Source organism: Neovison vison, chromosome 2 (genome assembly GCF_020171115.1).
Source record: "Neovison vison isolate M4711 chromosome 2, ASM_NN_V1, whole genome shotgun sequence".
In the NCBI taxonomy this organism is placed as follows: domain Eukaryota; kingdom Metazoa; phylum Chordata; class Mammalia; order Carnivora; family Mustelidae; genus Neogale; species Neogale vison.
Window position 1 is genome coordinate 167,757,486 of NC_058092.1, and position 24,653 is coordinate 167,782,138.

Here is a 24,653-nt window from a genome sequence, read left to right on the forward strand (position 1 = left end):
CCCTCAGGTTGTTTTTCAGAGTCCATAGTCTCTCATGGTTCACCTCCCCTTCCAATTTCCTTCAACTCCCTTCTCCTCTCCATCTCCCCTTGTCCTCCATGCTATTTGTTATGCTCCACAAATAAGTGAAACCATATGATAATTGACTCGCTCTGCTTGACTTATTTCACTCAGCATAATCTCTTCCAGTCCCGTCCATGTTGCTACAAAAGTTGGGTATTCATCCTTTCTGATGGAGGCATAATACTCCATAATGTATATGGACCACATCTTCCTTATCCATTCATCTGTTGAAGGACATCTTGGTTCTTTCCACAGTTTGGCGACCGTGGCCATTGCTGCGATAAACATTGGGGTACAGATGGCCCTTCTTTTCACTCCATCTGTATCTTTGGGGTAAATACCCAGTAGTGCAATGGCAGGGTCATAGGGAAGCTCTATTTTTAATTTCTTGAGGAATCTCCACATTGTTCTCCAAAGAGGCTGCACCAACTAGCATTCCCACCAACAGTGTAAGAGGGTTCCCCTTTCTCCACATCCTCTCCAACACATGTTTCCTGTCTTGCTAATTTTGGCCATTCTAACTGGTGTAAGGTGATATCTCAATGTGGTTTTAATTTGAATCTCCCTGATGGCTAGTGATGATGAACATTTTTTCATGTGTCTGATAGCCACTTGTAAGTCTTCATTGGAGAAGTATCTGTTCGTATCTTCTGCCCATTTTTTGATATGATTATCTGTGTGTGCTGAGTTTGAGGAGTTCTTTATAGATCCTGGATATCAACCTTTTGTCTGTACTGTCATTTGCAAATATCTTCTCCCATTCCGTGGGTTGCCTCTTTGTTTTGTTGACTGTTTCCTTTGCTGTACAGAAGCTTTTGAACTTGAAAAACAAAAATAAAACTGGCGACATCACGTTACCTGATTTCAAGCTTTACTACAAAGCTGTGATCACCAAGACAGCATGGTACTGGCATAAAAACAGACACATAGACCAGTGGAACAGAGTAGATAGCCCAGATATGAACCCTCAACTCTATGGTTAATCTTCGACAAAACAGGCAAAAATATACAGTGGAAAAAAGACAGTTTCTTCAATAAATGGTGCTAGGAAAACTGGGCAGCTATATGTAGAAGAATGAAACTCGACCATTCTCTTAAACCGTACACAAAGATAAACTCGAAATGGATAAAAGACCTCAATGTGAGACAGGAATCCATCAGAATCCTAGAGGAGAACATAGGCAGTAGCCTCCTCAGTATCAGCCACAGCAACTTCTTTCAAGATAAGTCTCCAAAGGCAAAGGAAACAAAAGCGAAAATAAACTTTTGGGACTCCATCAAGATCAACAGCTTCTGCACTTCTATGCACTTTTACCAAAGTGAAACAACTAAAAAACCAATTCAACACTAGTGTCTTTTATTAATGATAACAGAATTTCTAAAGGTGATTTCATGTAGCAGCAGGATGCCTCCCTGTTCTGAGGATGTTATGGCTTTTGTAAAGAAAGGGAAGTACCATTTTATCATGGTGCTGTCTGCGTAGTAAGAACGCATTTACATCAGGGCCTAGTATACAGTGAAGTGTTCATATGACACGTATAAAACTTGTATAAATCATACTGTCTTCACTTTCTGTGATGGCTTGGATATTTTCTGTTCTATTCCATTTAAAAAAAATTGTCACTTGTAATCCACTAACTGGATGCTGTGACATCTTTAATGGACTGCATTGAGCAAGGGGCACACAGAAGATAGAGGAATGGCTTCCTTGGTCCCTTGGACTCACAAGGATGCCAAGGTGCCAGGAATTCCCGTTCATCATGGTGACAGTCTTGTTCTTTTAAAAACCTACATCTGGGCCAACTGCTCTGTAGGGTGTCTTCATCTGACCTTCAGCAAGCCTATAGGCTTGCTACCTTCTGGTACAAATCATGAATTATTTTTCTAGGATAAGCTTATATGGTCGCAGGACTTCTGGCTCCAGGGATTTTATACCTGTACTTCTCATCAGTGTGGAAGTTAGTAAGAATCTGCCCTAGGACCTTGGTATATCAAGGGTGATTTACAAGTCAAGATGTCCTTGGGATCTGACCATACAGAGCTGGTCAGGACAACACACAGGGTTGCTTAATATTCTGTTCCCACAGTGTTTCTCCTACTCAGTGTGGCCCTGGTTGATGTATAGATCAGTCCTTGGGTGTCAAGTACAATGGGTGTCTCAGGAGAGGCAGGGTCTTCATGGCATCATCAAAGCAGATGAAAATGTATAGAGTGAGGTAGTAAGGACAGAGCATAAGTTCCTAGGAGTTGGAATACATCACAAGACCTTAAGGGCAAATTCAAGGCAGAGGAGTTTGGTAAATGGTGTCATCATAGGCAAGTGAGACATGTTTCATCAAGGGCTGTGAAGACATGGAGGAATGTGCTAAGGGGTAGCTATGTAGACATACTCCTCAGCAATGGATTTAGAAGACTCATCATGGCAAGGGCTCTCTGTGTCTTAAAATGTCTTGGTGAGCTAGGCTGGTGTAGTGCCTTGAGTTAGGCAGGCTGTCTATCCAGAAATCCAAGCTATTGTATTGATGAAAAAGCCACATGACCTGCCTAAACTTAGGTTCCTACCAAAGTGTCTGGGTTCTCTGGGGGCCCTGTGAGTCTGCCCCCCAAGAGTGGGGGTAAGTATAGCAGTCCTTCAATACTGTTGGTCTCCCCTCAGTGACATGACGGTCCTTGGAATTGGGGTGAAGACCTCTTGAACAACATGCTGCATCTTGACTGAGGGACTATGCCTTGGCTGTCTCTATAGGTTCAGTGCCAAGTGCACTGTCTCATTCATAGCAAGCACCTATAAATGATACTGGTTGAAATTAATGAATGACCAAACTCCAAACAAGGGTGTATCTCTCATGTGGACTTGGAGTTCAGTCTTCATTTTAAGACTTCCACGGCTTAATTTGAGCAGCCTTGGAGCCTTGTTGTCCCCCCTAAGAAATGTAAGAAAGAACTTGTTATAAATAAGGGATGTCCTGAGTAGAAGGCAAGGCATGGCATTGATGTAGAAATAATCTGTAGTAGAGAGATGTATATCCCAGATGTCCATTTGGTTGGGACAAGATGGTGGTGGTGTGAAGGAAAGCTGTTAGAAAAAGTGTTCCAGGCTTTGATTTATTCTTTTGATGTTCTGGTTAATTTGTGAATGGTGCTGTGAGGAAAAGTTAATTTTCGTTTAGAGGTTAGCAAGGAGAGTCAGCAAAAATTGTAGCCCTAGTGAGGTTAAATATTAACTGAGAAAATGTTTTATAAAAGAACATGCCATCTTGATAATTATTGATCTGTGAGAGCAAAACGCCAATTTGTGGAAACCTACGTGGAGTACAAATACTGTCAGTTGTTAGTAAAGCACTAGTTCTGTGATGAAATGCGTGCTGACATGGACCGGGAAAGAGAATGAGAAAATTCCCATTTACAGATGCGATCATTTTCTCCCCAGCAGATTTCACCAAAGACTTCAGATTACTATCCTTGATTGCAACATGGAAGTTTTATGTTCCTGTTATGACTAGCTGTCAGTCTCTCTTGTAGCCGTAGGTAATTTCAGTCCACACATCTTTAATGGGCAGTTTTACCAAATAGAGAAGTCTTGGACCAAGAATACTTTGTTTCTTGCCTACCTCACTGGCATGTTTTTTGACTGACTGAGCTGTCTGGTGATCTTACTTTTCATTAAGAGCTCTCATCTTTGAAATAAATCTGAGCCATCAGGGAGAAGGAAGAATTTCCTTTGAGGATGTTGCTGATGGGGGATTCAAAATGACAGATGCCAGTATTTCTAAGAAAATTGTTCTACCTGATTCCTGATTCCTGATTGTTCTACCTGATTCCTGAAAATTGTTCTACCTGTTCTGATGTCCTACTCATCCTCTAAGATAAAACTATCCTTTGAACAAATGAGGCAGGAATCATGACTCAAGACTCCTCCTGTTCTTAACTTACTCATTTCCTGTTCAAAGCCTTTGTGAGAGGTACCCAGTCATGTAAAGGTGGTTCCTACTTGCTGTAGCTATCTTTCTAATCAATAACCATTATTATTAGTGGTCTCTCTTATGTATGCCTTAATCATTAGGACAGCGTCAGTTAATAGATGTTCCATGCTCTAATAAAGACTGAAGGAGGGCCACTTGTCTACCTCAGTGGGTGAAGCATCTGCCTTCAGCTCAGGTCATCATTGCAGGGTCCCAAGATTAAGCCCCACATGGGGCTCCCTGCTTAGCGGGAAGCCTGCTTCTCCCTCTGCCTCTGTCTGCTTCTCCCCCTGCTTGTACACACTCTCTCTCTCTCTCAAATAAATAAAGAAAATCTTTAAAAAATATAAAGACGGAAAAATTAATCCAATCTTAAACTCAAGTATAAAGGGTCCTAATTGATGTTCATTTCTGACTGAGGTAATTTAGGCGAAAATTTACTTAAGAATGGTACATTGTGTATTAGTTCCTAATAACAGAGATTCGGTTATAAATTACATGTCGCAGTAGGGGCCGGAAGATAAAACCAGCAGCTAAGACACAGCTTCTTTGATATCAGTAGTGGGGTCTGATCTTAAAAACTATAGAGGAGTCCTGCGAATTCACAGGGAGCACCTACCAAGTCCTCCAAGTGCCACCTTCCATGTCGTGCTGAGTCAGCAAGTATGCGGAGGTTGTTAAAAAGTCTAAATGGACATTTACATGTTAGGGTTGAATTCTGAGAAACCAGAGACTTACAGATTAACAACCAAAGCCACACCCCTTCTTTCTAGTAGCAGAGAGAAGACTGGCTTTTCCCAGCTCACCAGTTCCCACCTTGGGGGCCACAGATTGCTTCCATGGTGATACACCATCCCTTCTCTTCCTGGTTCTTACTCTCCTCCCTAGTTCAAAAATGGAAGGGTCTGGACCAAATCTGTCCTTTATCGAGATTCTATATTGCATGCCTTCCTTGTGCCAGAGATTGTTCTAGGCGAATCAATGGATAGCATCTAAGATCTCCTAAACCCTTTGCATGCTGGGTATTGAAGGAGGAGTCCAGAGAGCAAATCACAAAAGAAAGATCCTTTTCGATCTTGAAGGTGTGAAAGAAGGCCTGTCTCTCTGTGGTTGTGCACCAGCAGTCAGGAAGGCAGAGAAGCAGCACACACAACGGGAACTGGGCAGAAAGTGGGTGAGGTAGAGGCACGTGCTCAGAGTGGTCTGGAAAGACCTTGTTTAGACCCAATAATGAGAACAAGACCATGACAAGGACCTCAAGGAGAGTGTTCTAGACAGGCTATCTTGAATGCAGGGCTTTGGGGATGGGTCCAGTTTGGTGAGTCCAAGACACAGGGGGGGAACCAGCGTTTTTGACCCTGAACCTGTGTGCGTGAGATTGGGAAGGGATGAAAACTGGAAGGCAGATGGGAGCCAGGATGCAGAGAACTTTACAGACCATGATAAGTAGTTGATGATTTTAACGGCAGCAAGAAGCCACTGGATGATTTTCAGCCGTAGAGTGATTTCAGTAGATATGCTCTTTGCAAGGTCATTTAGGTTGCAGAGAGTAGAACAGTTGGAGTAGGGGGAGGTGAGGCGAGGGCTGAAGCAGGGAAGCCAGATGGGGGATGTTACAAAAATCCAAGATGTGGTCCTGGCTTGGACTGGGGCATCAGCAGTGGAAACGATGAGAGACGGTGGGGCTTGGCACTCATATGGAAGGTAGGCGCTTTACTAATGGATGGAGGATGGACGGTGCTAGAAAGCTGGGGATTAAGGAAGGCTACTTCAGTCCTGAGATTACTGTTTTCAAGACCTTATTCTATCTCCACTGCTGTCTTAGACACTGAGGGTGTGATAAGGTGCGCAAAACCAGACGCAATCCTTGCCTTCAGTCACATTTAAAATCTGGTGAAAAACAGTATTAAAAATAATCCTGGGGATGTCTGGGTGGCTCACTCGGTGAAGCGTCTGCCTTCAGGTCAGGTCATGATCTCAGGGTCCTGGGAGCAAGCCCCAGGTCGGGCTCCCTGCTCAGCGGGGAGTCTGCTTCTCCCTCTCCCACTCCCTCTGTTCTCTCATGGGGCTCTCTCTCTCTCCCTCAAATGAATAAATTAAAAAAACCCTAATCCTACAAATAAACACCCACAAGCTCAGCAAAGAGCAGTGCAGTAAAGCTGTGTCTTCGTAAAATCATGGAGTTGGGGAGCTGGTGCAGCCAGTGTGTGTACGGGGAGGCTAGAATGAGAAAGACAAGTAGCCTGCAAGGAGGCCAGAAGCAGCAGGGCTGGGGGGAGGGAGGGTGCTTGTGCCTGGTGAGAGGAAGGGAGCGTGGTATGGGTGAGAAATGGACCGAAGGGGTGGGTGGTGCAGTGCGGCTGCAGGACAAAGTGAGCAGGAGTGAGAAGAGGTGGGAAAGGGGGACACTGAGCAGACTGTGTATGGACTTGCAGGCAGCGTGTAGGAGTTTGGCTTTTCTCCTAATGACCATGGAAACCTTTAAAGGAACCTGCCTAATTGCTCAGGTTTCCACTCCTAAATGCCCCATTTTTCTCTGATTTAATTTGAAATGAGAAAATGGCAGAGCTGGCAAGTGACCTTCAGAAAACAATGAAACCGCTGGCATTTGAGAAACATGGTTAGACTCTCGAAGAATCGGCACGCATGATCATCTTCCCCATGGGTGCAACTGAACGTTTCAGGTGGCAGAGTCAGGAGTCCTGGTGTGACGGCACTGTGGACGTCTGCTTTTGCAAACTTGTACCACCTCTGGCCGCCATTCCCTTGGCTCAGTCCCGGACGCTGGACTCTCCCCTCACCTCTGCGATGAGACCGATGAGACCAAGAAGCTGCTGGCAAGCTCTGAACTCTGGGACCAGGCGAAGCCAGAGCTGCTGGGAGCAGCTGGGAGCCAGGACCAGTTGGGATGGAGCCCCCATGGAGTCTGGGGTGGGTGACAGCATTGCTGCGTCCCAGGGGGCCCCAAAGCATAGCTGCGTGAGATGAGAACCATCTTATTGTGCTTATTATGTTCTGTGGGGTAGGAATTTGGCCAGCTACGGTGGGTTGTCTCTGTTCCATGACATTTGGGACTAAGTGGGGACAGTTAAATGCTGAGACCCGACCCAGTTGGGAGTCTCCTGCACCCACGTGGCTCTCTGCCGACTGCAGTGACTCAGGTGACTCAGGCCTTTGCAAAGATGACCCCAGAGCCATTCAGCATCGCTTCCACACAGGCTGTTGTCACAGAAGAGCTGCTGAGGCTTCCCTGTTTCAAGGGGAAGGAAATCAGACGCCAGCTGCTCATGGGAGCACAGCCCAGGAGAGCCTGGGGAACAGACACCCTCCGGCGGCCATGTTTGGGAAATGCATCTCGTCAGACCATCACAAAGCTGGAAGAGGCCCTCAAGGTCCCCCTTGGGCATCCTTGGAGCCCACCCCGCTCTGTTTCTTCCGCAGTGGCTCGGCCCATGCTCAGCCTGCCTCTGCTGATGGGTGCTCCCGGCATGCTGTGCTCTGCCCACCGTTCCACCTCGAAGCTGCTTGGACATGTACCACTGCCCGCTGACCTTGCAGTGCCCGTTGAAACCCTGGATCTCTTTGTACTTGCTCTGGACAGTCTCCCGGGGAGGCTGCCTCCCTCTGCTTTACCACAGTGCTGCACAGATGTGAAGACCACTGGCCTGACTTAAGACTTCCCTCTTCACGGTCTTGCCCCCTCACTTTTATCCGCCCTTCTTCCACAGCCAGCCCTGCTCTGACCCTTCAGAGACTGCTTGGGTTGGTCCATGAGGTAGATACCCTGTTGGGTGCATCTGCAGGCTTTCCTTCCCATTTTCCCACTGCAAGAGGTTTGCTTTCATCTGAGTGGTTTCTTTGAAGACATCACGGAGTGATCTAGAGAAGCAAAAACCATTTGGAGTATTCAGGTTCGTCTTGCCAAGAATTCATTTAAGAATGGAAGTGCAACTCAAAGGAGGCCTGTGGGGACAGTTGGCAGGGGTTCTGGATGAGAGGCTGCCCTTCTCTGCCTGCGACCCCTCTGCGGGGCCTGGAGCAGTGGACCCATCTTGTGAGGGCAAACCAGCGGAAGAAGGGTGGGAGCCCTTGCTCTGTGGGGGCACTCACTGTCCTTCCCATGTAAGCCATTGACTTGAGGAGTGTTTAGAGAACACCCAGGTGCTCTTCTCAGTCCAAGGGAACAGCAGGGAATGTAGAAGTTCCTTCATGGAACTGATGCTCCGGAGGAGGAGACGGTTGAGGCTAACGCACATGGGGCTGATGCATTCCACCTGCTCCGAGGCTTGCTTTTCCCTTTCCCTGGACCCTCCTCTCTGTCCAGAGGCTGACATGAATGAGGGGGCTCCCCTGTCCATTTTAAGCTGACCTCAGCCAATGGGGAGCCCCAGCTGGATACCAGAGGGTAGAGAAGAGAGAGGTCAGGCTCCCGCTGAAGTAGGCTGGGCGTGACAGGGGAGCCTTCCTTCTCAATAGCCACTGCCCCAGCTCTCAGCAGGGTCTGTTAATCCTCCTCTCAGATTCCTTAAACTTCAGCCTTCCTTGATGCCCACACTCCTGTCATTCAGCCCTCTGCAAGCCTTCCTGTCCTAAGATAGCTCCTCCTGAACTCTCGAGGGTGCAGGGACATCTCAGGCACTGGGAAGAGCCTGTGCATGGGTCCTGAGATGGGTCTGGGTGTTCAGGGAACATCAGAAAAAGGGGTGTGAAGAGAACAGACATCTCTGACAGAGATCACAAGTAGGCAGAGAGACAGGCAGAGAAGGAGGGGGGAGCAGGCTCCCCACTGAGCTGAGAGCCCCATGCAGGGCTCAATCCCAGCACCCTGAGATCACGACCTGAGCCGAAGGCAGAGGTTTAACCCACTGAGCCACCCAGGTGCCCCCCTCATACTTCTGTTGGGGCTGAAGAATCTCCTCCATGGGGAAGCCCTGGGAACAGAGTGAGACAATACAACAGACAGTATAGAAGCCCTACTGACATAAAATATAGCATTTGCACACTGGAGTTTTGAGAGGTTTTGGATGAGGAAACAAGTGAGAAATATGACAAAGACTGAGGTAAATGGAACTAATATAATGCTCTTGTTACCAAAGATAAAAATATAGACATGGGGCGCCTGGGTGGCTCAGTGGGTTAAAGCCTCTGCCTTCGGCTCAGGTCATGATCTCAGGGTCCTGGGATCAAGTCCCACATCGGGCTCTCTGCTCAGCGGGGAGCCTGCTTCCCTTCTCTGTCTCAGCCTGCCTCTCTGACTACTTGTGATGTCTGTCGAATAAATAAATAAATAAAAATTAAAAAAAAATATATAGACATGGGAATGTGGCTTAGGTGTCAGAACAACCTTACTGAACTGGGTGTATTTGAGTGGATATCCTTGCCCTGGGGCAGAGGCCCAGCAGAGGCAGCTTCACTCTGCTTTCCCTGGAGAAGACACAGAGAATGTCAGCCTCTGTGGGGAGCTCACCCCCACTTGACAGAGACTAGAGGCTGAGGCGAGCATATCTAGCTGAGGACTTGCAAATGCTCTCTGGTGTAAAGTGGGGAAGGAAAGAGAGAGGTCCTGGATTTTATTAATGGAGCTCCATTCATGGCAAGTGGGGAAAGATGCTCCAGCCTGCCCCCCTACCCTACTAGTACAGATTGTAACTCCTCCCGTGTCTGCTTTAGCTACTACCCATGCTAATACAGTAGCTACTGGCCATGTGTGAGTTACTGACCTTAAATGTTCAGTTTCTTAATCACACTAGCCACATTTTACTACTCAGAAGACACTTGTGGCTAGAGGGGGCTGTACTGGACATGTGGCTGTCAACAATTTGCACCCTCAGAGAGAAAGATCCAGCAGATGGTACTGCTCTGAGATTTTTGTATCTCATCTTTCTATCATCAGTGCCTATAGCCAGGCTGACTCAGAGGCACACAGAGATGTTTGTGGAATTGATATAGGAAAGAAGACTCTTGTGATTATTGCTTTTCACACCTGCATGTCCTAAAAATCTTTTCCTTTCCCAAATAGCAAGGAGTGACAATGGAGCATGGGTATCTTGTTAAATGAAATAGATCAGTTGAAAAATATGCATTCTATAATCCTATTTTTAAAACTTGTTATGAATTTAAGAAAAAAAAGGTAAGATTAGGTAGTATGTTAATTTTCTAGATAAGCAAAGGAAGATATGGTTGTTCTCAATGTCAAGTACTAAAAAAAGGTGGTGTTAACAGTAAAAAGACATGGTATTGAAATAAAAGGACAAATCACAGCTGTTGGACTCGTGGCTACTGCATGCAAACCATGAAATCTGTTTCATAAGGAGTGTGTAAAGTAATGTTTTCTTTCCCCCAAAATGGCTCCCTTGCTAAGCTGCAGAGAAGAATGTGGCCAGATGGCACAGTCTCATTTTTCTGTTACATCTCCTGACCCAGCAATATACGTTTTTTCCCACGTCGCTTTAGTGAAATTACTTTTGTTCATTGCAGAAGTAATCTTTACACTGGGAATGGACCCAATGACTGTGACCACATCCCAGCACCGACCGTGATCATCCTCTTGCCACCTTACCTTCTTCCTTGTTTGCTAGCTGATGAGCTCACAGCTGCTGGACCAGAGTTCCGTCCATAAAATGAAGACATTCCATCCAACAGGGCCAAATCTAAATTACTGAACTAAGAATGTTAAAACATGAAGCTGTGCCTTAAAAAGTAGTAGGGCCATCTAACCGACACCAAAAGTCATGCTTGTTTCAGAATAAAAGCTTGAGATGCCTCAGTAATTTCTCAAGAAAAAAAAAATCTTATCAATCATTACAAGAATACTAAAAATGAAAAGGACAAATAAAATAGTACAGATAGACCAGTTTATTTATCAGCTCCGCTGTTTGAGTTCATGTTTAGTCGATGGAAGAAAAGACTATATTTATTTATTTATTTGACAGAGAGAGAGAGAGAGAGATCACAAGTAGGCAGAGCAGCAGGCAGAGATAGAGGGGGAAGCAGGCTCCCCGCCAAGCCGAGAGCCCGATGTAGGGCTTGATTCCAGGACCCTGAGATCAGGACCTGAGCTGAAGACAGGGGCTTAACCACTGAGCCACCCAGGCTCCCCAGAAAGGAATATTTTTATCCAACAATTAAAAATGAATGAATGTAAAGAGCTGAATATAATCGTCTAGAAAAAAATAGCATTAACAAAATAGTTTTAAACATGAGCGTGATAAAAATTATTTCTCTGTAATTACTTCGTTCATTGACTCTTACTCATTCTTAAATCATAATGGATTCTGGGCTTAGGTAAAATTCCACTGGGATGAATGAGTTCCTGCAGGGCTGATATTTGAAGAGATGGATGGAGCTTTTGTTACAGTATTCCTTCTTAATGTTGTTTATTTATTTATTTTTTTCTGTTGCTGTTTCTGTTTTTTAGACCCACTATGAGAACGGAGAGTATATCATCAGACAAGGTGCGAGAGGGGACACCTTCTTTATCATCAGCAAAGGAACGGTAAGCCCCTGCAGCACGAGGGCATACTCAGTGGGGCAGGGGGCCTGGGGTGCATCAGTCACCCCCAGAGATGCACACGGTCTTGAGAGAGAAATATTTGACAATGGATCTCCCAAAAATGATGCCAGAGGAAGAAAAACTGTAACACTGAAGGCCAGAGAAGAGCTTGTGTTCTGTAATTTAATAACCATGGCCCTAGATGCTGCTGCTATGTCTGCATAAATGGGAAGGTTTCCATAATTTCTATAATTCAACAAGAAAAAGACTAAGGTCACTTTAAAATTCCTCAGCAGTAAAAGAAAAACCAAAATCAAAAAAAAAAAAAAAATTCCCTCTAGTGATTAGGAGCAGGAACATTGCTATCTTGAAACACCCGGGCTTTGAAATCATGTAGCCCCAAGTGTGAATCCCACTAGAAAACTTACCAGTCTCAGTGTCCCTAGCCAAGTTGCTTAGCACTCTGATGACAAAAAGGTATAAAGACACTGATGTTTTATTGTGTCTTCATAAAGAAATATTGAGTTTATACTGAGAAACTATTAGAAGACTTAAATTATAAGGGAAGGGATACGTAGGGGCTGGACCCAGGGATAGGAATGAAAAGTCATAATTTATCCACTTGTATTATTTTTCAGTTATCAGTATTCTAAATCTTTTAACTTTTATTTAAAAATGAAATAATTAGGTGAATTGGAAAATGGAGACTTGTGTAGATGAATACTCTAAGACTCCAACAAATACCTTTCATTTCTTGCAACCATGAAGTCACAGTTATTTTTGTGTTTAAATGTTCTTGCCCTATGACTAACGACTAGAACCTACTTTGCTTCACCATAAGTCATGCTTAAGAGGAATTTGGATGTACTAAGCCCAGGAAGCAATAGGAAAGGAAATGCCAGTGGAAGGGGATTTATATAGCAGTTTCATTCCTATAATTGTTACTTTGAAATGTAAGTTTCAAAGTAGGCTGTAAGTAGTAAGGCTGGCTCTGTTGAGCATGTGACTCTTGATCTCAGCGTCCTGAGTTCAAGCCCAATGTTGGGTGTAGACATAACTTAAAAGGTAAATAAATAAAAATGTTGAAGAGTTTTTTGAAAATGTAAGTAAACTTCTTTCTTCTAACTTAACAGATATAAATGACTCTAGGACTTTATGGCTCCTACTAAAATAGGAAAGAGAGTTGTACAGTGCTGCAATAGACAGCATAGGTGAAAGATTATAAATCTTACTGGATCACATTTTCAATAATCCTCTCTGGACTGACTTTGAATCACGAATGTGTCAATGTTGACACCAATGACTTGTCACAGTAAACGGAAAACAGCATTCTTTGTGCTTGTCACATACCTTTTCTTTTGACTGATATTGGAAAGCCTGAGACAGAGAGAAATGTCAGGTGCCAGCATCTTACATCAAGAAATGACACAACTGACCACAGTTATACTTAAAACTGTATTTTGAATTTTCCAACGTTAGAGGCTAAGGAACCTTGACATTGTGTGGTTTATGTGTAAGGTGTTGGAGCTTTACCATTTGCTGTTTTATTTCTTAACATTTACTAAAGGATCAGGGGAAGTTGAAAATCCTCATGGTTATAAATGATTCAGTAGGTCACAGGGGAATTTTTTTTTTGTCCCAACAATCTGGATTTATTTTTTCTTTATTACACTGCTAATCCTTTGCTATCATGGAATGATACATTTATCCGTTTAAGATGAATTTCTGACAGACTTTTGTGATTACACCATTACGGTAAATTTCAAGTACTACCTAAAGGAAGCTGCTATTTGTAACCAGTTTCAGTTGCAGACAGGTGCATTAGTGTGCTGCTTTATGAGTTTTGTAAGATGAGTAAATGGAAATAGTGAGGAAATGCACTACAGGAACCTGTTCCCTTGGCAGTATTTCAGAGGACCTTGGGGATTCTGGGAAAAAAAGTAGTAAGAATATGTTAGATGCTTTTGATACAGTCAGGATTTTTTTTTTTTAACTAGCCATAGGTTTTTCTAAGGCTGGTTTTCATGTCCTACAACTTAGCTGCTATGATTTTGAATTACATGAATTATATGATAATTAATAGATGGTGTATTAGTATATTCTATTAATTCTATTATGCACATATTAGAATCAGTAAGTTAGGTCCTAAGAAGCAGGAGATTAACACACTTAAGTCCTGTGGGAGGAAGAAGAGAGAAAAGTAACAAGAGTGCCTTTAAGTTAGCAGGCAGGTAGGTTGTGGAACTGGAATTTTCTGAATCTGTATGCTTTGCTTTAGGTATACAGATGTAAACTTGTTTTCATATGTATTTTAAAACTTAACAAAGAAAAACCCTGGAGAAGATGGTTTCCTTATTTCAGTTGAACTGGCTTGTCCTTGGAACACGTTGTAAAACATGAAACAGAAGGCTAGAGTTACCAGTGGATTTCCCCAGTTCAAGACATTTATTGAAGCACAAAACTTTTTTTTTTTTTTAAAGATTTTATTTATTTACTTGACAGAGATCACAAGCAGGCAGAGAGGCAGGCAGAGAGAGAGGAAGGGAAGCAGGCTCCCTGCTGAGCAGAGAGCTCAATGCGGGGCTTAATCCCAGGACCCTGAGATCATGACCTGAGCCGAAGACAGAGGATTTTAACTGCTGAGCCACCCAGGCACCTCCACAAAACTGTTTCTATTCTCCCATGAAACATATCCACACAAAGAGGAAAACTCAGAAATGTCTATTTTCCCCCATTAAATGTAAGCAAACTGATTTTTCTACAACTTGGGCACCATGTTTGCAGTGATATCTAAAAGATTCAGGTAGAAGCTGAGTTTGCTCTATGGATATATGTATATTCCAGTTGCCTGGAGACATGACGCTCCCTTCCCCCAGCAATGAACTATAAAACATCCACGAATTCACAACAGAGTAATGAAAAATATCTTTGATAAAATCTGTAGCTGTGTTACATCCAAAAATGTACTCTCTCCATACACAAGTTAAACCAAAATTGAACAGAATTGGTAGACAAAATTTCAGAGTTCCAATAATAATTCAAATGTATTTTGATTTTCTGATTCTATTCAACATACCTTGTATGCTACCATCAGAAAAAAAAATGTGATTCAAAAGTTCTTGTCCCTTAAATGCCATTTAAAACAACATGCCTTTTTTTAGAATTAACATGCATTTAAGCATGTTGGTTAAACAAGTTGGCTTAACATGATATTTGGTGTTGAATATGAAAATTCATATTTTCATATGGAAATTTTATTTGTATATGGATACATAAGAGTGAAACATGAGAAGCTCTTCCTTTATTTAATTTTTATTTTTATTTATGTGTTTTTTTAGATTTTATTTTTTTATTTGACAGAGAGGGAGATCACAACTAGGTAAAGAGGCAGGTAGAGAGAAAGAGGGAGAAGCAGACTTCCTGCTGAGCAGAGAGCCCAATGTGGGACTCAATCCTAGGACCCTGAGATCATGACCTGAGCTGAAGGCAGAGGCTTAATCCACTGAGCCATCCAGGCATACTTTTTTTAATTTTTAAAAAGATTTTATTTATTTGACAGAGAGAGAGCACAAGCAGGGGGAGGAGCAGAGAAAGAAGGATAAGCAGGCTCCCTACTGAGCAAGGAGACTGATGCAGGGCTTGATCCCAGGACCTCAGGACCATGACCCAAGCCAAAGGCAGACGCCCAGCTGACTGAGCCACTCAGGCACCCCAAAGCTCTTCCTTTTAGATCAAGAACAAGACAAAGAAGTACATTATCACCATTTATGTTCAGTGTGGAACTAGACACCTCAAACATTGCATTAAGTCAAGAAAAATATATCTGGAAATGAAGAGATAGAAGAGTAATTATTTATGTAAATCTAAAAGAAACATAGGGATGTCTGTAGAAGAATTAATTATATATAATAGGTAATATCTATAAATATAAAATGTATCCATGTAATGGGATAATATCTAAAAATATATAAAATGTATCCATGTAATGGGATAATATGCAAAGACAGGAAGTGAACTATGGTTATGTATATGAACATGGAAGAATTGGTTAAATCTTTAATTTAACACTAATCAAAAGAAGCAAATTGCAGAAGAATATGTGTTCAATGCTGTTATTTTTACAAAGCTCAAAACCAGGCAAATACATGTTATTTATGCATGGAATGAGATGTGAGTGCATGTAAGAACATGCATTAAATTGCAAACATTAGAAAGGGGATCATGAACATAGGATTCATGACAGACATGTTGGGAGAGTAGGTCAGAACACATGGTGGAAAGAGACTGATTTACTCCTGTGTTACACAGGGGGTTCAATTGTCAAATCAGACTCTTAGGAATCATAAATCCTGCCCACACTGAATATAGCTCATGACTCAAAGAATAGAGGCAAGCTTCAAGTTCAGAAAGAGACATTCTTACCCAGTACATGTCCCAAACTACCAGATATAGTTCCTAACGTGTCCTCATTCTGCATCAGGAGGCATTTTTGATGTGGGAATAACAGAGCCAATTTTTGAGTCATACATGCAGGACATTGTTTGTAAGGGGAACTGCTTTGTTTTGGGAATGCCTTGGTTTTTGTAATCTATTAGTCACAGAGGTAGGAGAATGATTACCTCACTAACCGTCACTCCCCAGGTGAGTTTTCCCCACAAATTTGTAAGTTCCAGGCTCCCTCCCCCCCCACAAAATAAACATTGCTTTGTTTATAAAACCTGCTGAATGTGCACTAAAACATTTTCTTTTTTTTTTCAGTTGTTTTTGATTAAACATGCACCCTGGTATTACTTATTAAATACTTTGGTAAAAGATCAATTTTTTACATCTTCTTAAAAGTATCTAATTTTTATTTTGGTTGTTAATTTTTTAAATTATGCATATGGTTAAAAAGTTGTAAAAACTCAAATTACAATAAAAAACCTCAAATTACAAGACTACATATATGTCTTATAGAAAGTTAGCATATTGATAAGTAAAAAGAACATTAGAATACACACTCTCTTTTATCTGTCTAGAAGTAAAGAAGCTTATGCTCTAAATAACATTTTATAGCAACAATGAGAGAGCAGTAGTAGTGATGGGGCTATTTCTTTTACAGTGAAATGGATGCATTTTCAAAGTAGGTGAGAGAAGTAGAAAAGGGGAGAAATATAGGAGAAGTAATCAACTTTTTTGAGCACTTACTATTTTTTGTTAAGATTTCCTTATTTGAGAGAACAAGTGCATATGAGCACACAAGCAGGGGGAGGGGCTAAGGAAGAGGGAGAGAGAAAATTCCAGGCAGGTTCCTTGCTGGGTGGGGAGTCTGACTCAGGGCTTGATCTCAGGACCCTGAGATCATGATCTGAACTAAGGTCAAGAGTTAGACGCTCAACCGACTGAGCCACCCAAGTGCCCCGAGTATGTACTTTTAGAAGGATGCTTTTCATAGATTTTCTCATTTAATTCATGCACATACACACACCCTTTTTTGAGATCAGCCTTCCAGGTTTTGGACAAGGTAAGGAGCTAACAGTGGTTCAAACAAATGGAGTATTATCTTTAAGGCTCTGTGGTTAGTTCTTTCCCATAGCATTGTGGATTATAAAGTACTTTGAGATTTCAGGGAAAAGAATAAGTAATCTAGGCCAAGGTCAGAGAGGCTATCTTTGTGTATGTAACTTTCTCTACACTGACTTTTTTTTTTTTTAAAGAATTAAAGATTCAAGTGTCCATGCCAAGTGTCTGTGCATATTTATAATGATTCATTATATATACAAAGTAATAGTGTGGCCGTTACAACCTAAAAGGAAAGCTTTTATTCTTGCTCTTTTAACTGCTTATCTTTCCACATATATGGATTATCCAGATAGGTTTTCCTTCACACTTGTCATATAAGCAGAAAGTGGTCTATTCTGTAGGTGTCCAACTTTTTATAGCTCTGTTATTGCATTTCAGTAACATTTTTGTGAAGAATATTTCCAAAGCCAGTGAAATCTCCCTATGTCTTGCATAAGTCTGCCCTTTGGAATTTCTTAATCATTTTTGCTGTTGTTAACCAGATGGAAAGGTACAATTATGTAACATATCCTTATGTCTGATTTTGAATTAATGATCTTATAACTTAGTTATTAAGAGCTTAATTTCCCCACTCCAAATTAAAACAAAACGTAGTAGGGGCAAACGTCATTTGGCAGGACAGTTCCAGTATGTGAACATCCTTCTACTCACTGTGGTTGGGGCAACTTTATTCATCAGCAGTCATTCTTACACAAAATATTAACCCCAAGGTACTAATGTCACAAAAAGAAGTGGTCTTAATTTCATGTGTGGGGTAGTATGTTCTATAAATGCCAAAAGGTAGGAGAAGCACAAACACAACCCACTCTTTAAAAAAAAACTAAATAGTTCAAAGAATTTTCCCTCTCCCCCCTGACTCCCGTAATAAAAAGTAGTGCTGGGATCTGACACCCAGATTTGGTTTTTATCCTGGCCATGTACAAAGTGTTTTTCCCCATCTGACTTGCATCATTAGGGTTATGGGTAAAAGTTCATTGACTTTGAAGAGAGGTGTGTCTACTCCTTTCTCCTCTTCTTGCCTTCATGCTCATGTTCCTTGGGGCGGCTGCTCTCTGATGGTCTTTTAGAGCCGCCGTGCTGTTTGGCTTCTTCCAAAAACTTGTCCAAACCAAAAGGATCTTCCTCAAACTGAACTGGTTCTTCTCGGCCTCTTTGCGGTCTGAACCAGAAAACTCCTTATCAGGAACAAATCTGTTGGTCTTTATTCTGGCTTCTAGGTCATCACCATACATGTCCTTGTCCAGATTAACCTTAGTTAACCTTAGTTAACAGTCATTAACCTTAGTTAATGACTGTTTTGGTTTTGGTTTTTTATTCTTGTTGTTGTTTTGGTTTGGTTTGGTTTTGGTAGTGAGGACTGCCAAATAATCTTTAGTACAGATGAGAAAACCAAGGCCTAGAAATAAAACAATGAATTGATGTGTGCTGAAGTTTGGTCTTCAAAACATTTGCATCTAAATCACCTATATTAATCTTTTCACATATAGATTTCCCAGTCCCACTAAATTAGAACTTCAAAATTAGGAGTCTGATAGCCTTTATTTATTTCTTTCTTCCAAGTTTTTTTTTTTAAGATTTTATTTATTTATTTGACAGACAGAGATCATAAGTAGGCAGAGAGGCAGGCAGAGAAAGAGAGAAAGAGAAGCAGGCTCCCCGCCAAGCAGAGAGCCCGATGTGGGGCTCAGTCCCAGGACCCTAGGATCATGACCTGAGCTGAAGGCAGAGGCTTTAACCCACTGAGCCACTCAGGTGCTCCTCTCCCAAGTTTTTATTTAAATTCCAGTTGGGGACGCCTGGGTGGCTCAGTGGGTTAAGCCATTGCCTTCGGCTCAGGTCATGATCTCAGAGTCCTGGGATCGAGTCCCGCATCGGGCTCTCTGCTCAGCAGGGAGCCTGCTTCCCTCTCTCTCTCTGCCTGCCTCTCTGTCTACTTGTGATTGCTCTCTGTCAAATAAATAAATAAAAGCTTTAAAAAAAATAAAATAAATTCCAGTTGGTTCATGTGCAGTGTAATATTCGTTTCATTGGTAGGACTTAGTAATTAATCACTTAAGTGTTCATTCCAATAAATGGCCTTTTTAATAGCCATCACTCATTTAACGCATCACCTACCCACTATCCCTCCAGCAACCCTCAGTTTGTTCTCTATCATTAAGAGCCTTTTTGATGGTTTGTTTCTTTTTCCTCCACTTTGTTCATCTGTTTTGTTTCTTAAATTCCACCTGTAAGTGAAATCATATGATATTTGTCTTTCTCTGACTGATTTCACTCAGCGTAATACACTCTAGCTCCACATACATCATTGCAACTGGCAAGATTCCATTTGCTTTGCTGGTTGAAAAATATTCTGTTGTATATTTATACATCTTCTGTATCAATTTGCTAACCAGTGGGCATTTGGGTCTTTCCATAATTTGACTATTGTTGCTAATGCTGCTATAAATACTGGGGTTCATTGTACCCCTCTGAATTAGTTTTTTTGTGTACTTGGGGTAAATACCTAGTACTGCAATTGCTGGATTGTATTCTGTAGTAGCTCTGTTTTTACCTTTTTGAGGAAATGCCATACTGTTTTCCAGAGTGACTGTACCAGTTTGCATTCCCACCAACAGTGCAGGAGTGTTCCCCTTTCTCTGCATCCTCTCCAACATCTGTCATTTCCTGACTTGTTAATTTTAGCCATTCTGACCAGCGTGAGGTGATAACTCATTGTAGTTTTGATTTGCATTTCCCTTATGATGAGTGATGTTGAGCATCTTTTCTTGTGTCTGTTGGCCATCTGGATGTCTTCTTTGGAAAAATGTCTATTCATGTTCTCTGCTCATTTCTTAACTAAATTATTCATTTTTTGGATGTTGAGTTTGATGCATTCTTTATAGATTTCAGATACTAACCCTTTATCCGATATGTCCTTTGCAAACATGTTCTCCCATTCCTTACGTTGCCTTTTGGTTCTGTTGATTGTTTCCTTCATTGTGCAGAAACTCTTTATCTTGATGAAGTCCCAATAGTTCATTTTTGCTTTAGTCTTCCTTGCCTCAGGTGGTGTATCTAGTGAGAAGTTCAGTGGCCTTTATTTTGAATACAATCCCTTACCACGAAGTTTGAGAATCAATGAGCTAGTGTATTTCTTCCCACATTTATAAAAGCCTCATTGGCATGCAAATAACCATCTCTGTGATATAGCTTGGTGTAAGAGGGTTAAAACCAGCATCCCCGTGGTTTTGAAACACAGTATGGAAAAGTAATCGAATGGATCAGTGGAGAATAGTAATTGAATACCCTCCACCTTGCACGTACATTCTTAGTACTTATAAAAATCCTGGTCTTTGTCGTCCATTCTCTAAACTCACAAACCTGAAGCATAATATTTTTAAGTGTGCTTAAGTATCTAGCATTGTCTTAAGAAATTAATTTTTTCTGCTTCATTACATTTTCCAGGCAGGTGAGTTTTAACTATTTAACCATTCTAGAAGAAACATAGCCAGTATTATGAATATTAATAGAACTTGAAGTAGAAGTAAATTAACACAAAGGTACATTTATGTCTTCATTCATGCAACAGAAAGATTATTACTCTCCTTCCATGGACTGTCAACCAAGTCAAAAGTCCTCTATGGGCCCAGATATCTTGTTTAGGTAATAAAGCTTTTCTGTTCCAATAACTCACAGCTCTTTTATTAGGTGCTTATAAATCATAGACAATGTCAAAGATAAACCCGTGTTTTTGAAGAGCACACTCTTACGGTAAAAAAGGAAAAAGATATACATGTAATTCATAGATCTTTAAAAAATGAAATCCTTCTGAATGAAGCATGCAGACCTTAAGGACTGTCATGGGTTAGAGACTATAAGAAGGCTTCATGAACATGGGAGTAGCCTTTGGAATGGAGTGTGGATCCTTGGGAAAAAGAGACAGGTGTTGTCTTAGAGAGATAGGAACATGCATGCAAGGGGCACAGAAAGATTCTTATTGCAGAGAAGAATGGAAACAATTTAAACATTCACCTGTAGGGAATTAGATGGATAAACATATGGAAAGGAAGATGGCATGGACGCATTCAAGTAGAGGGACTAGATTTCTATGTAAGAGCATGGATAAGCAATAAAACAATGTTACGAGAAAAAGTGTAAGTTGCACAACGATACACACTGTCTTAGGTTACTCATCTATTTTTAAAAATTCAAACATAGAAACACACTAAAAAAGATTGGAGGAATGCTCACTTAATTCTTCATCATGCTTGCCTCATAGGAAGTCAGAATGAGAATTAAGTGAAATTCAGATTTTTTTTTTAAGATTTTATTTTTATTTATTTATTTGTCAGAGAGAGAGGTAGAGTGAGCGCGAGGACAAGCAAACAGAGTGGCAGGCAGAGTCAGAGGGAGAAGCAGGCTCCCCGCAGAGCAAGGAGCCCGATGCGGGACTCTATCCCAGGACGCTGGGATCATGACCTGAGCCGAAGGCAGCTGCTCAACCAACTGAGCCACCCAGGCGTCCCTGAAATTCAGATTTTTTAGTAATTTATTACTACTTGAAAATAACTCAAAACATCATGACAATATTTGGAGGACATTTCTTGTGGTTTGCATGGAATTTTGTGATATTCCTCTTTGGTACTCTCAGTAGTAATGTCTTCATGGTCTTCATGAAAGTAAGCTTAAAAGGAGAAACAGAAATGGAATTCACATCATCAGTTAGTGTTGATTTGATCAATCACTGTGTGCAGTGGACATAGACCTTTGTTTTTCTTTGTAGGTAAACGTCACTCGGGAAGACTCCCCCAGTGAGGACCCCGTCTTTCTTCGAACTTTAGGGAAAGGAGACTGGTTTGGAGAGAAAGCCTTGCAGGGGTGAGTAGATGACGTATTACACAGTTTCTGTTTGAGTGCCACATAAACTCCCCTCTCATATTCAGAGCTCTGAGCAAAATGGACTATTTACTGTTGATCCTAATATTGGACACAGACCCTTGATGATCATTTTTATTTATTTCCAAGTGGACTTGTATTTATATAGGCTTTGGGATTAATTGATGAACTTGTATAATACCATTTTTATATTAATGGGGAAATTTCCTGACTTTGTGCTTATCTATGATCTCTATAAAGACACTGAAATAGAGGGGTAGAGTTTCTGTTAAGCTTACTTTATGCCACAGTTTTGCTCTGAATCTTAGGAAGATGATTGGTTGAGAATTCTGAAATCCCTGAACTGACTACACAGAGCAGAAGACGATGGATGCTTGCTGGGCTTCACGTCTGGGTGGAGATTGTCTCTGTGGGTGGAGGGTAGGCACATGAAGGTTCCCTGTGAACGGTCCAAAGGCTGGACCCAGAGATGTGCACTGTACAAGGTCCCTGAATTTGACTTGTAAAGGAAGACCTCAGGAAGCAAGCATTTGGGATTTCTTCCCACATACTATGAAAGGAGAAGCCAGTTGACTTTGAACCAAACGTAGAACAGAACACATGACAATGATGGACCTCTTTGGATGTCATTCTTGCTTCCATTATGCTTTCACTTAAAAATTACATTTTATGCATTTTGTTTGAAATTACTATGAAGAGCTCATTTGGGGAGTTTTGATTTTTAAGGCACAATCACAGAGCAGGGTTTTGTTTTTTTGGGGTTTTTTGTTTTTTTTTTTTCTTTCTTAGCCAAACAGAGACCCTGATAAGTCATCTTCCATACACCACATTACCTTATGAACATTCAGATCTTAAAGCCTTTCACTTTCTTTTTTTCTTCTTAGTTCATTTGATCCGTATCTGATGAGCATGTCCTTACCATTAGATTTTTTTTCCTAATGGAAGAAATACCATGCTTGCTGTACATCCACAAAAGAAGGCAATAAACATTATCTTTTTAGTATAAAGTGCACAGACCTATCATTGGCATTCGAATCATTCTGTCCCTTGATTATGCAAAGAGGATTCTAGAGAATAATGCCTCCTGGTTCCATTGGTCCAAGATTAGCTGCCTGTGTGAAAAATGTCATTTCCAATAGGGCCAAAGAAACAAATATTTTCATTCATTTCTGATTGAGATCACAAGTGGAACACCAGAAAATAAAACATAATTGAAAATGGACATATTTTCTTTTGTAGCTTACTGCCCCTGAATTTGCGTGCCACTGAAAGAAAGCTTTTAGGGTGAAAACCCCTTTCTAGAATGTGTCTTAAGAAGGAACCATGAGGATATATAGTTCGTGGAGAAGTTACCAGATTTCCTCTGGTATCAGAGTGTCATGGTATTCCATCTGGATTGAAATCACTCTGGCATGTGGCTAGTCCCATGAACTGTTTGCAGCCCAAAGTCTCTCTTATACTTATTCGGTCCTCTGCTCCAGTGGGCTCCTCACTCTACCCCCTCCCCCGACCTTCCCCTGACTCCATCTTCCCCCCTGCAGTGTCTTTCTTGTGCCTGAAGCTCTTACACTCCCACTGTTCAGCCTGGCTTGATCAGCTCACTCTAAGTGCCTTCTTCAATGTCACCAGCAATTCACTACTTGCATCAGAGAATGTTCTTCCTTTTCTGTTTTCTTTGCATTTCCCTTCTCAGCCACAGTTTTACCCTGCTGACCCCATCCCCTTCCTTTGCCCCTTCCTTCCTTCTTTGTTTTTTTTGGGAGAGAGAGAGCAGGAGTGCCCATGAGCAGGGGGGAGGGGCAGAGGGAGAAGCAGGCTCCCCACTGAGCAGGGAGCCAGATGTGGGGCTGGATCCCAGGACCCTGAGATCATGCATGATCTGGGACAAAAGCAGGTGCTTAACTGACTGAGCCACCAGGTGTCCCCACCCCTTTTTTTCTTCAAATTCCCCTTCCTTTGGGTCCCTTGCAACTGTTAGCACTCTTAGAATTTCTCATTCAGTTTCCTAAAATCCATCACTGTTTTGTCCTTAGCTCTCTCTATCCCATACATTTTTATATACATTGTGATCCATGGTTGCATGTCCCTTTGATGGGAAGTCCAAACACTCTTACATGAGCCCTGTATCTGGCGCTTTTCAGATACTCAACATGTATTCGTAAAATTGAATGAATGAACGAATGAACAAATGAACCTCTCTAATGAAGCCCAGTCAGGCATTCCCTTCTTGCTCGGATCTTGTTTCTCTGTTTGGATCCATTGGGCAGTATGTAAGAGGTTATGAACTTGCTTGTATCCAGGGGGCAGGCCGGTAACGTACATAGGTAAGGTAAGGTGGCAAATTAGAACCCTTTACGTGAACAGGACAGCAATTCCTGACCTCCAGCTCATTGCTAGGTTTCTTTGTTTATTTTGTTTTTGTTTTAGCAGGAAAAAAATTGGGGTTTTGAAAAAAAAATGAAATCTGATTTTGTAACTTGAGTTTTGAAAGAAAAAAAAACTGTGCAAACAAACAAACAAAAAACCCAACAAACATTTCTGCAAATGCTTTGAGTTGTGAACTGCCATTTTGTGGTTTCTGTCTATCAGGTATGTCTTCTTAAAATACTGTATCTAGAATCAAATGAAGGAAGTCTATTAGGTTATCCCTTCTTGATTACTTCCTTGCTTTGATATTTTTAACTGTTTTGATGTTCTAT

The 24,653-nt window shown here is 41.7% G+C and overlaps 1 protein-coding gene across 2 annotated transcripts in view; it reads left to right on the forward strand.

Moving 5' to 3' along the window:
* The window catches only part of PRKG1 (protein kinase cGMP-dependent 1), a 1,249,306-nt gene that overhangs the window by 1,015,902 nt on the left and 208,751 nt on the right, over positions 1-24,653 (forward strand). For both annotated transcript variants that reach the window (XM_044239523.1, XM_044239522.1), the window contains exons 6-7: positions 11,443-11,520; positions 21,842-21,936. In XM_044239523.1, coding sequence (XP_044095458.1) covers positions 11,443-11,520; positions 21,842-21,936 — 173 coding nt within the window. The remainder of the gene's footprint in view (positions 1-11,442; positions 11,521-21,841; positions 21,937-24,653) is intronic.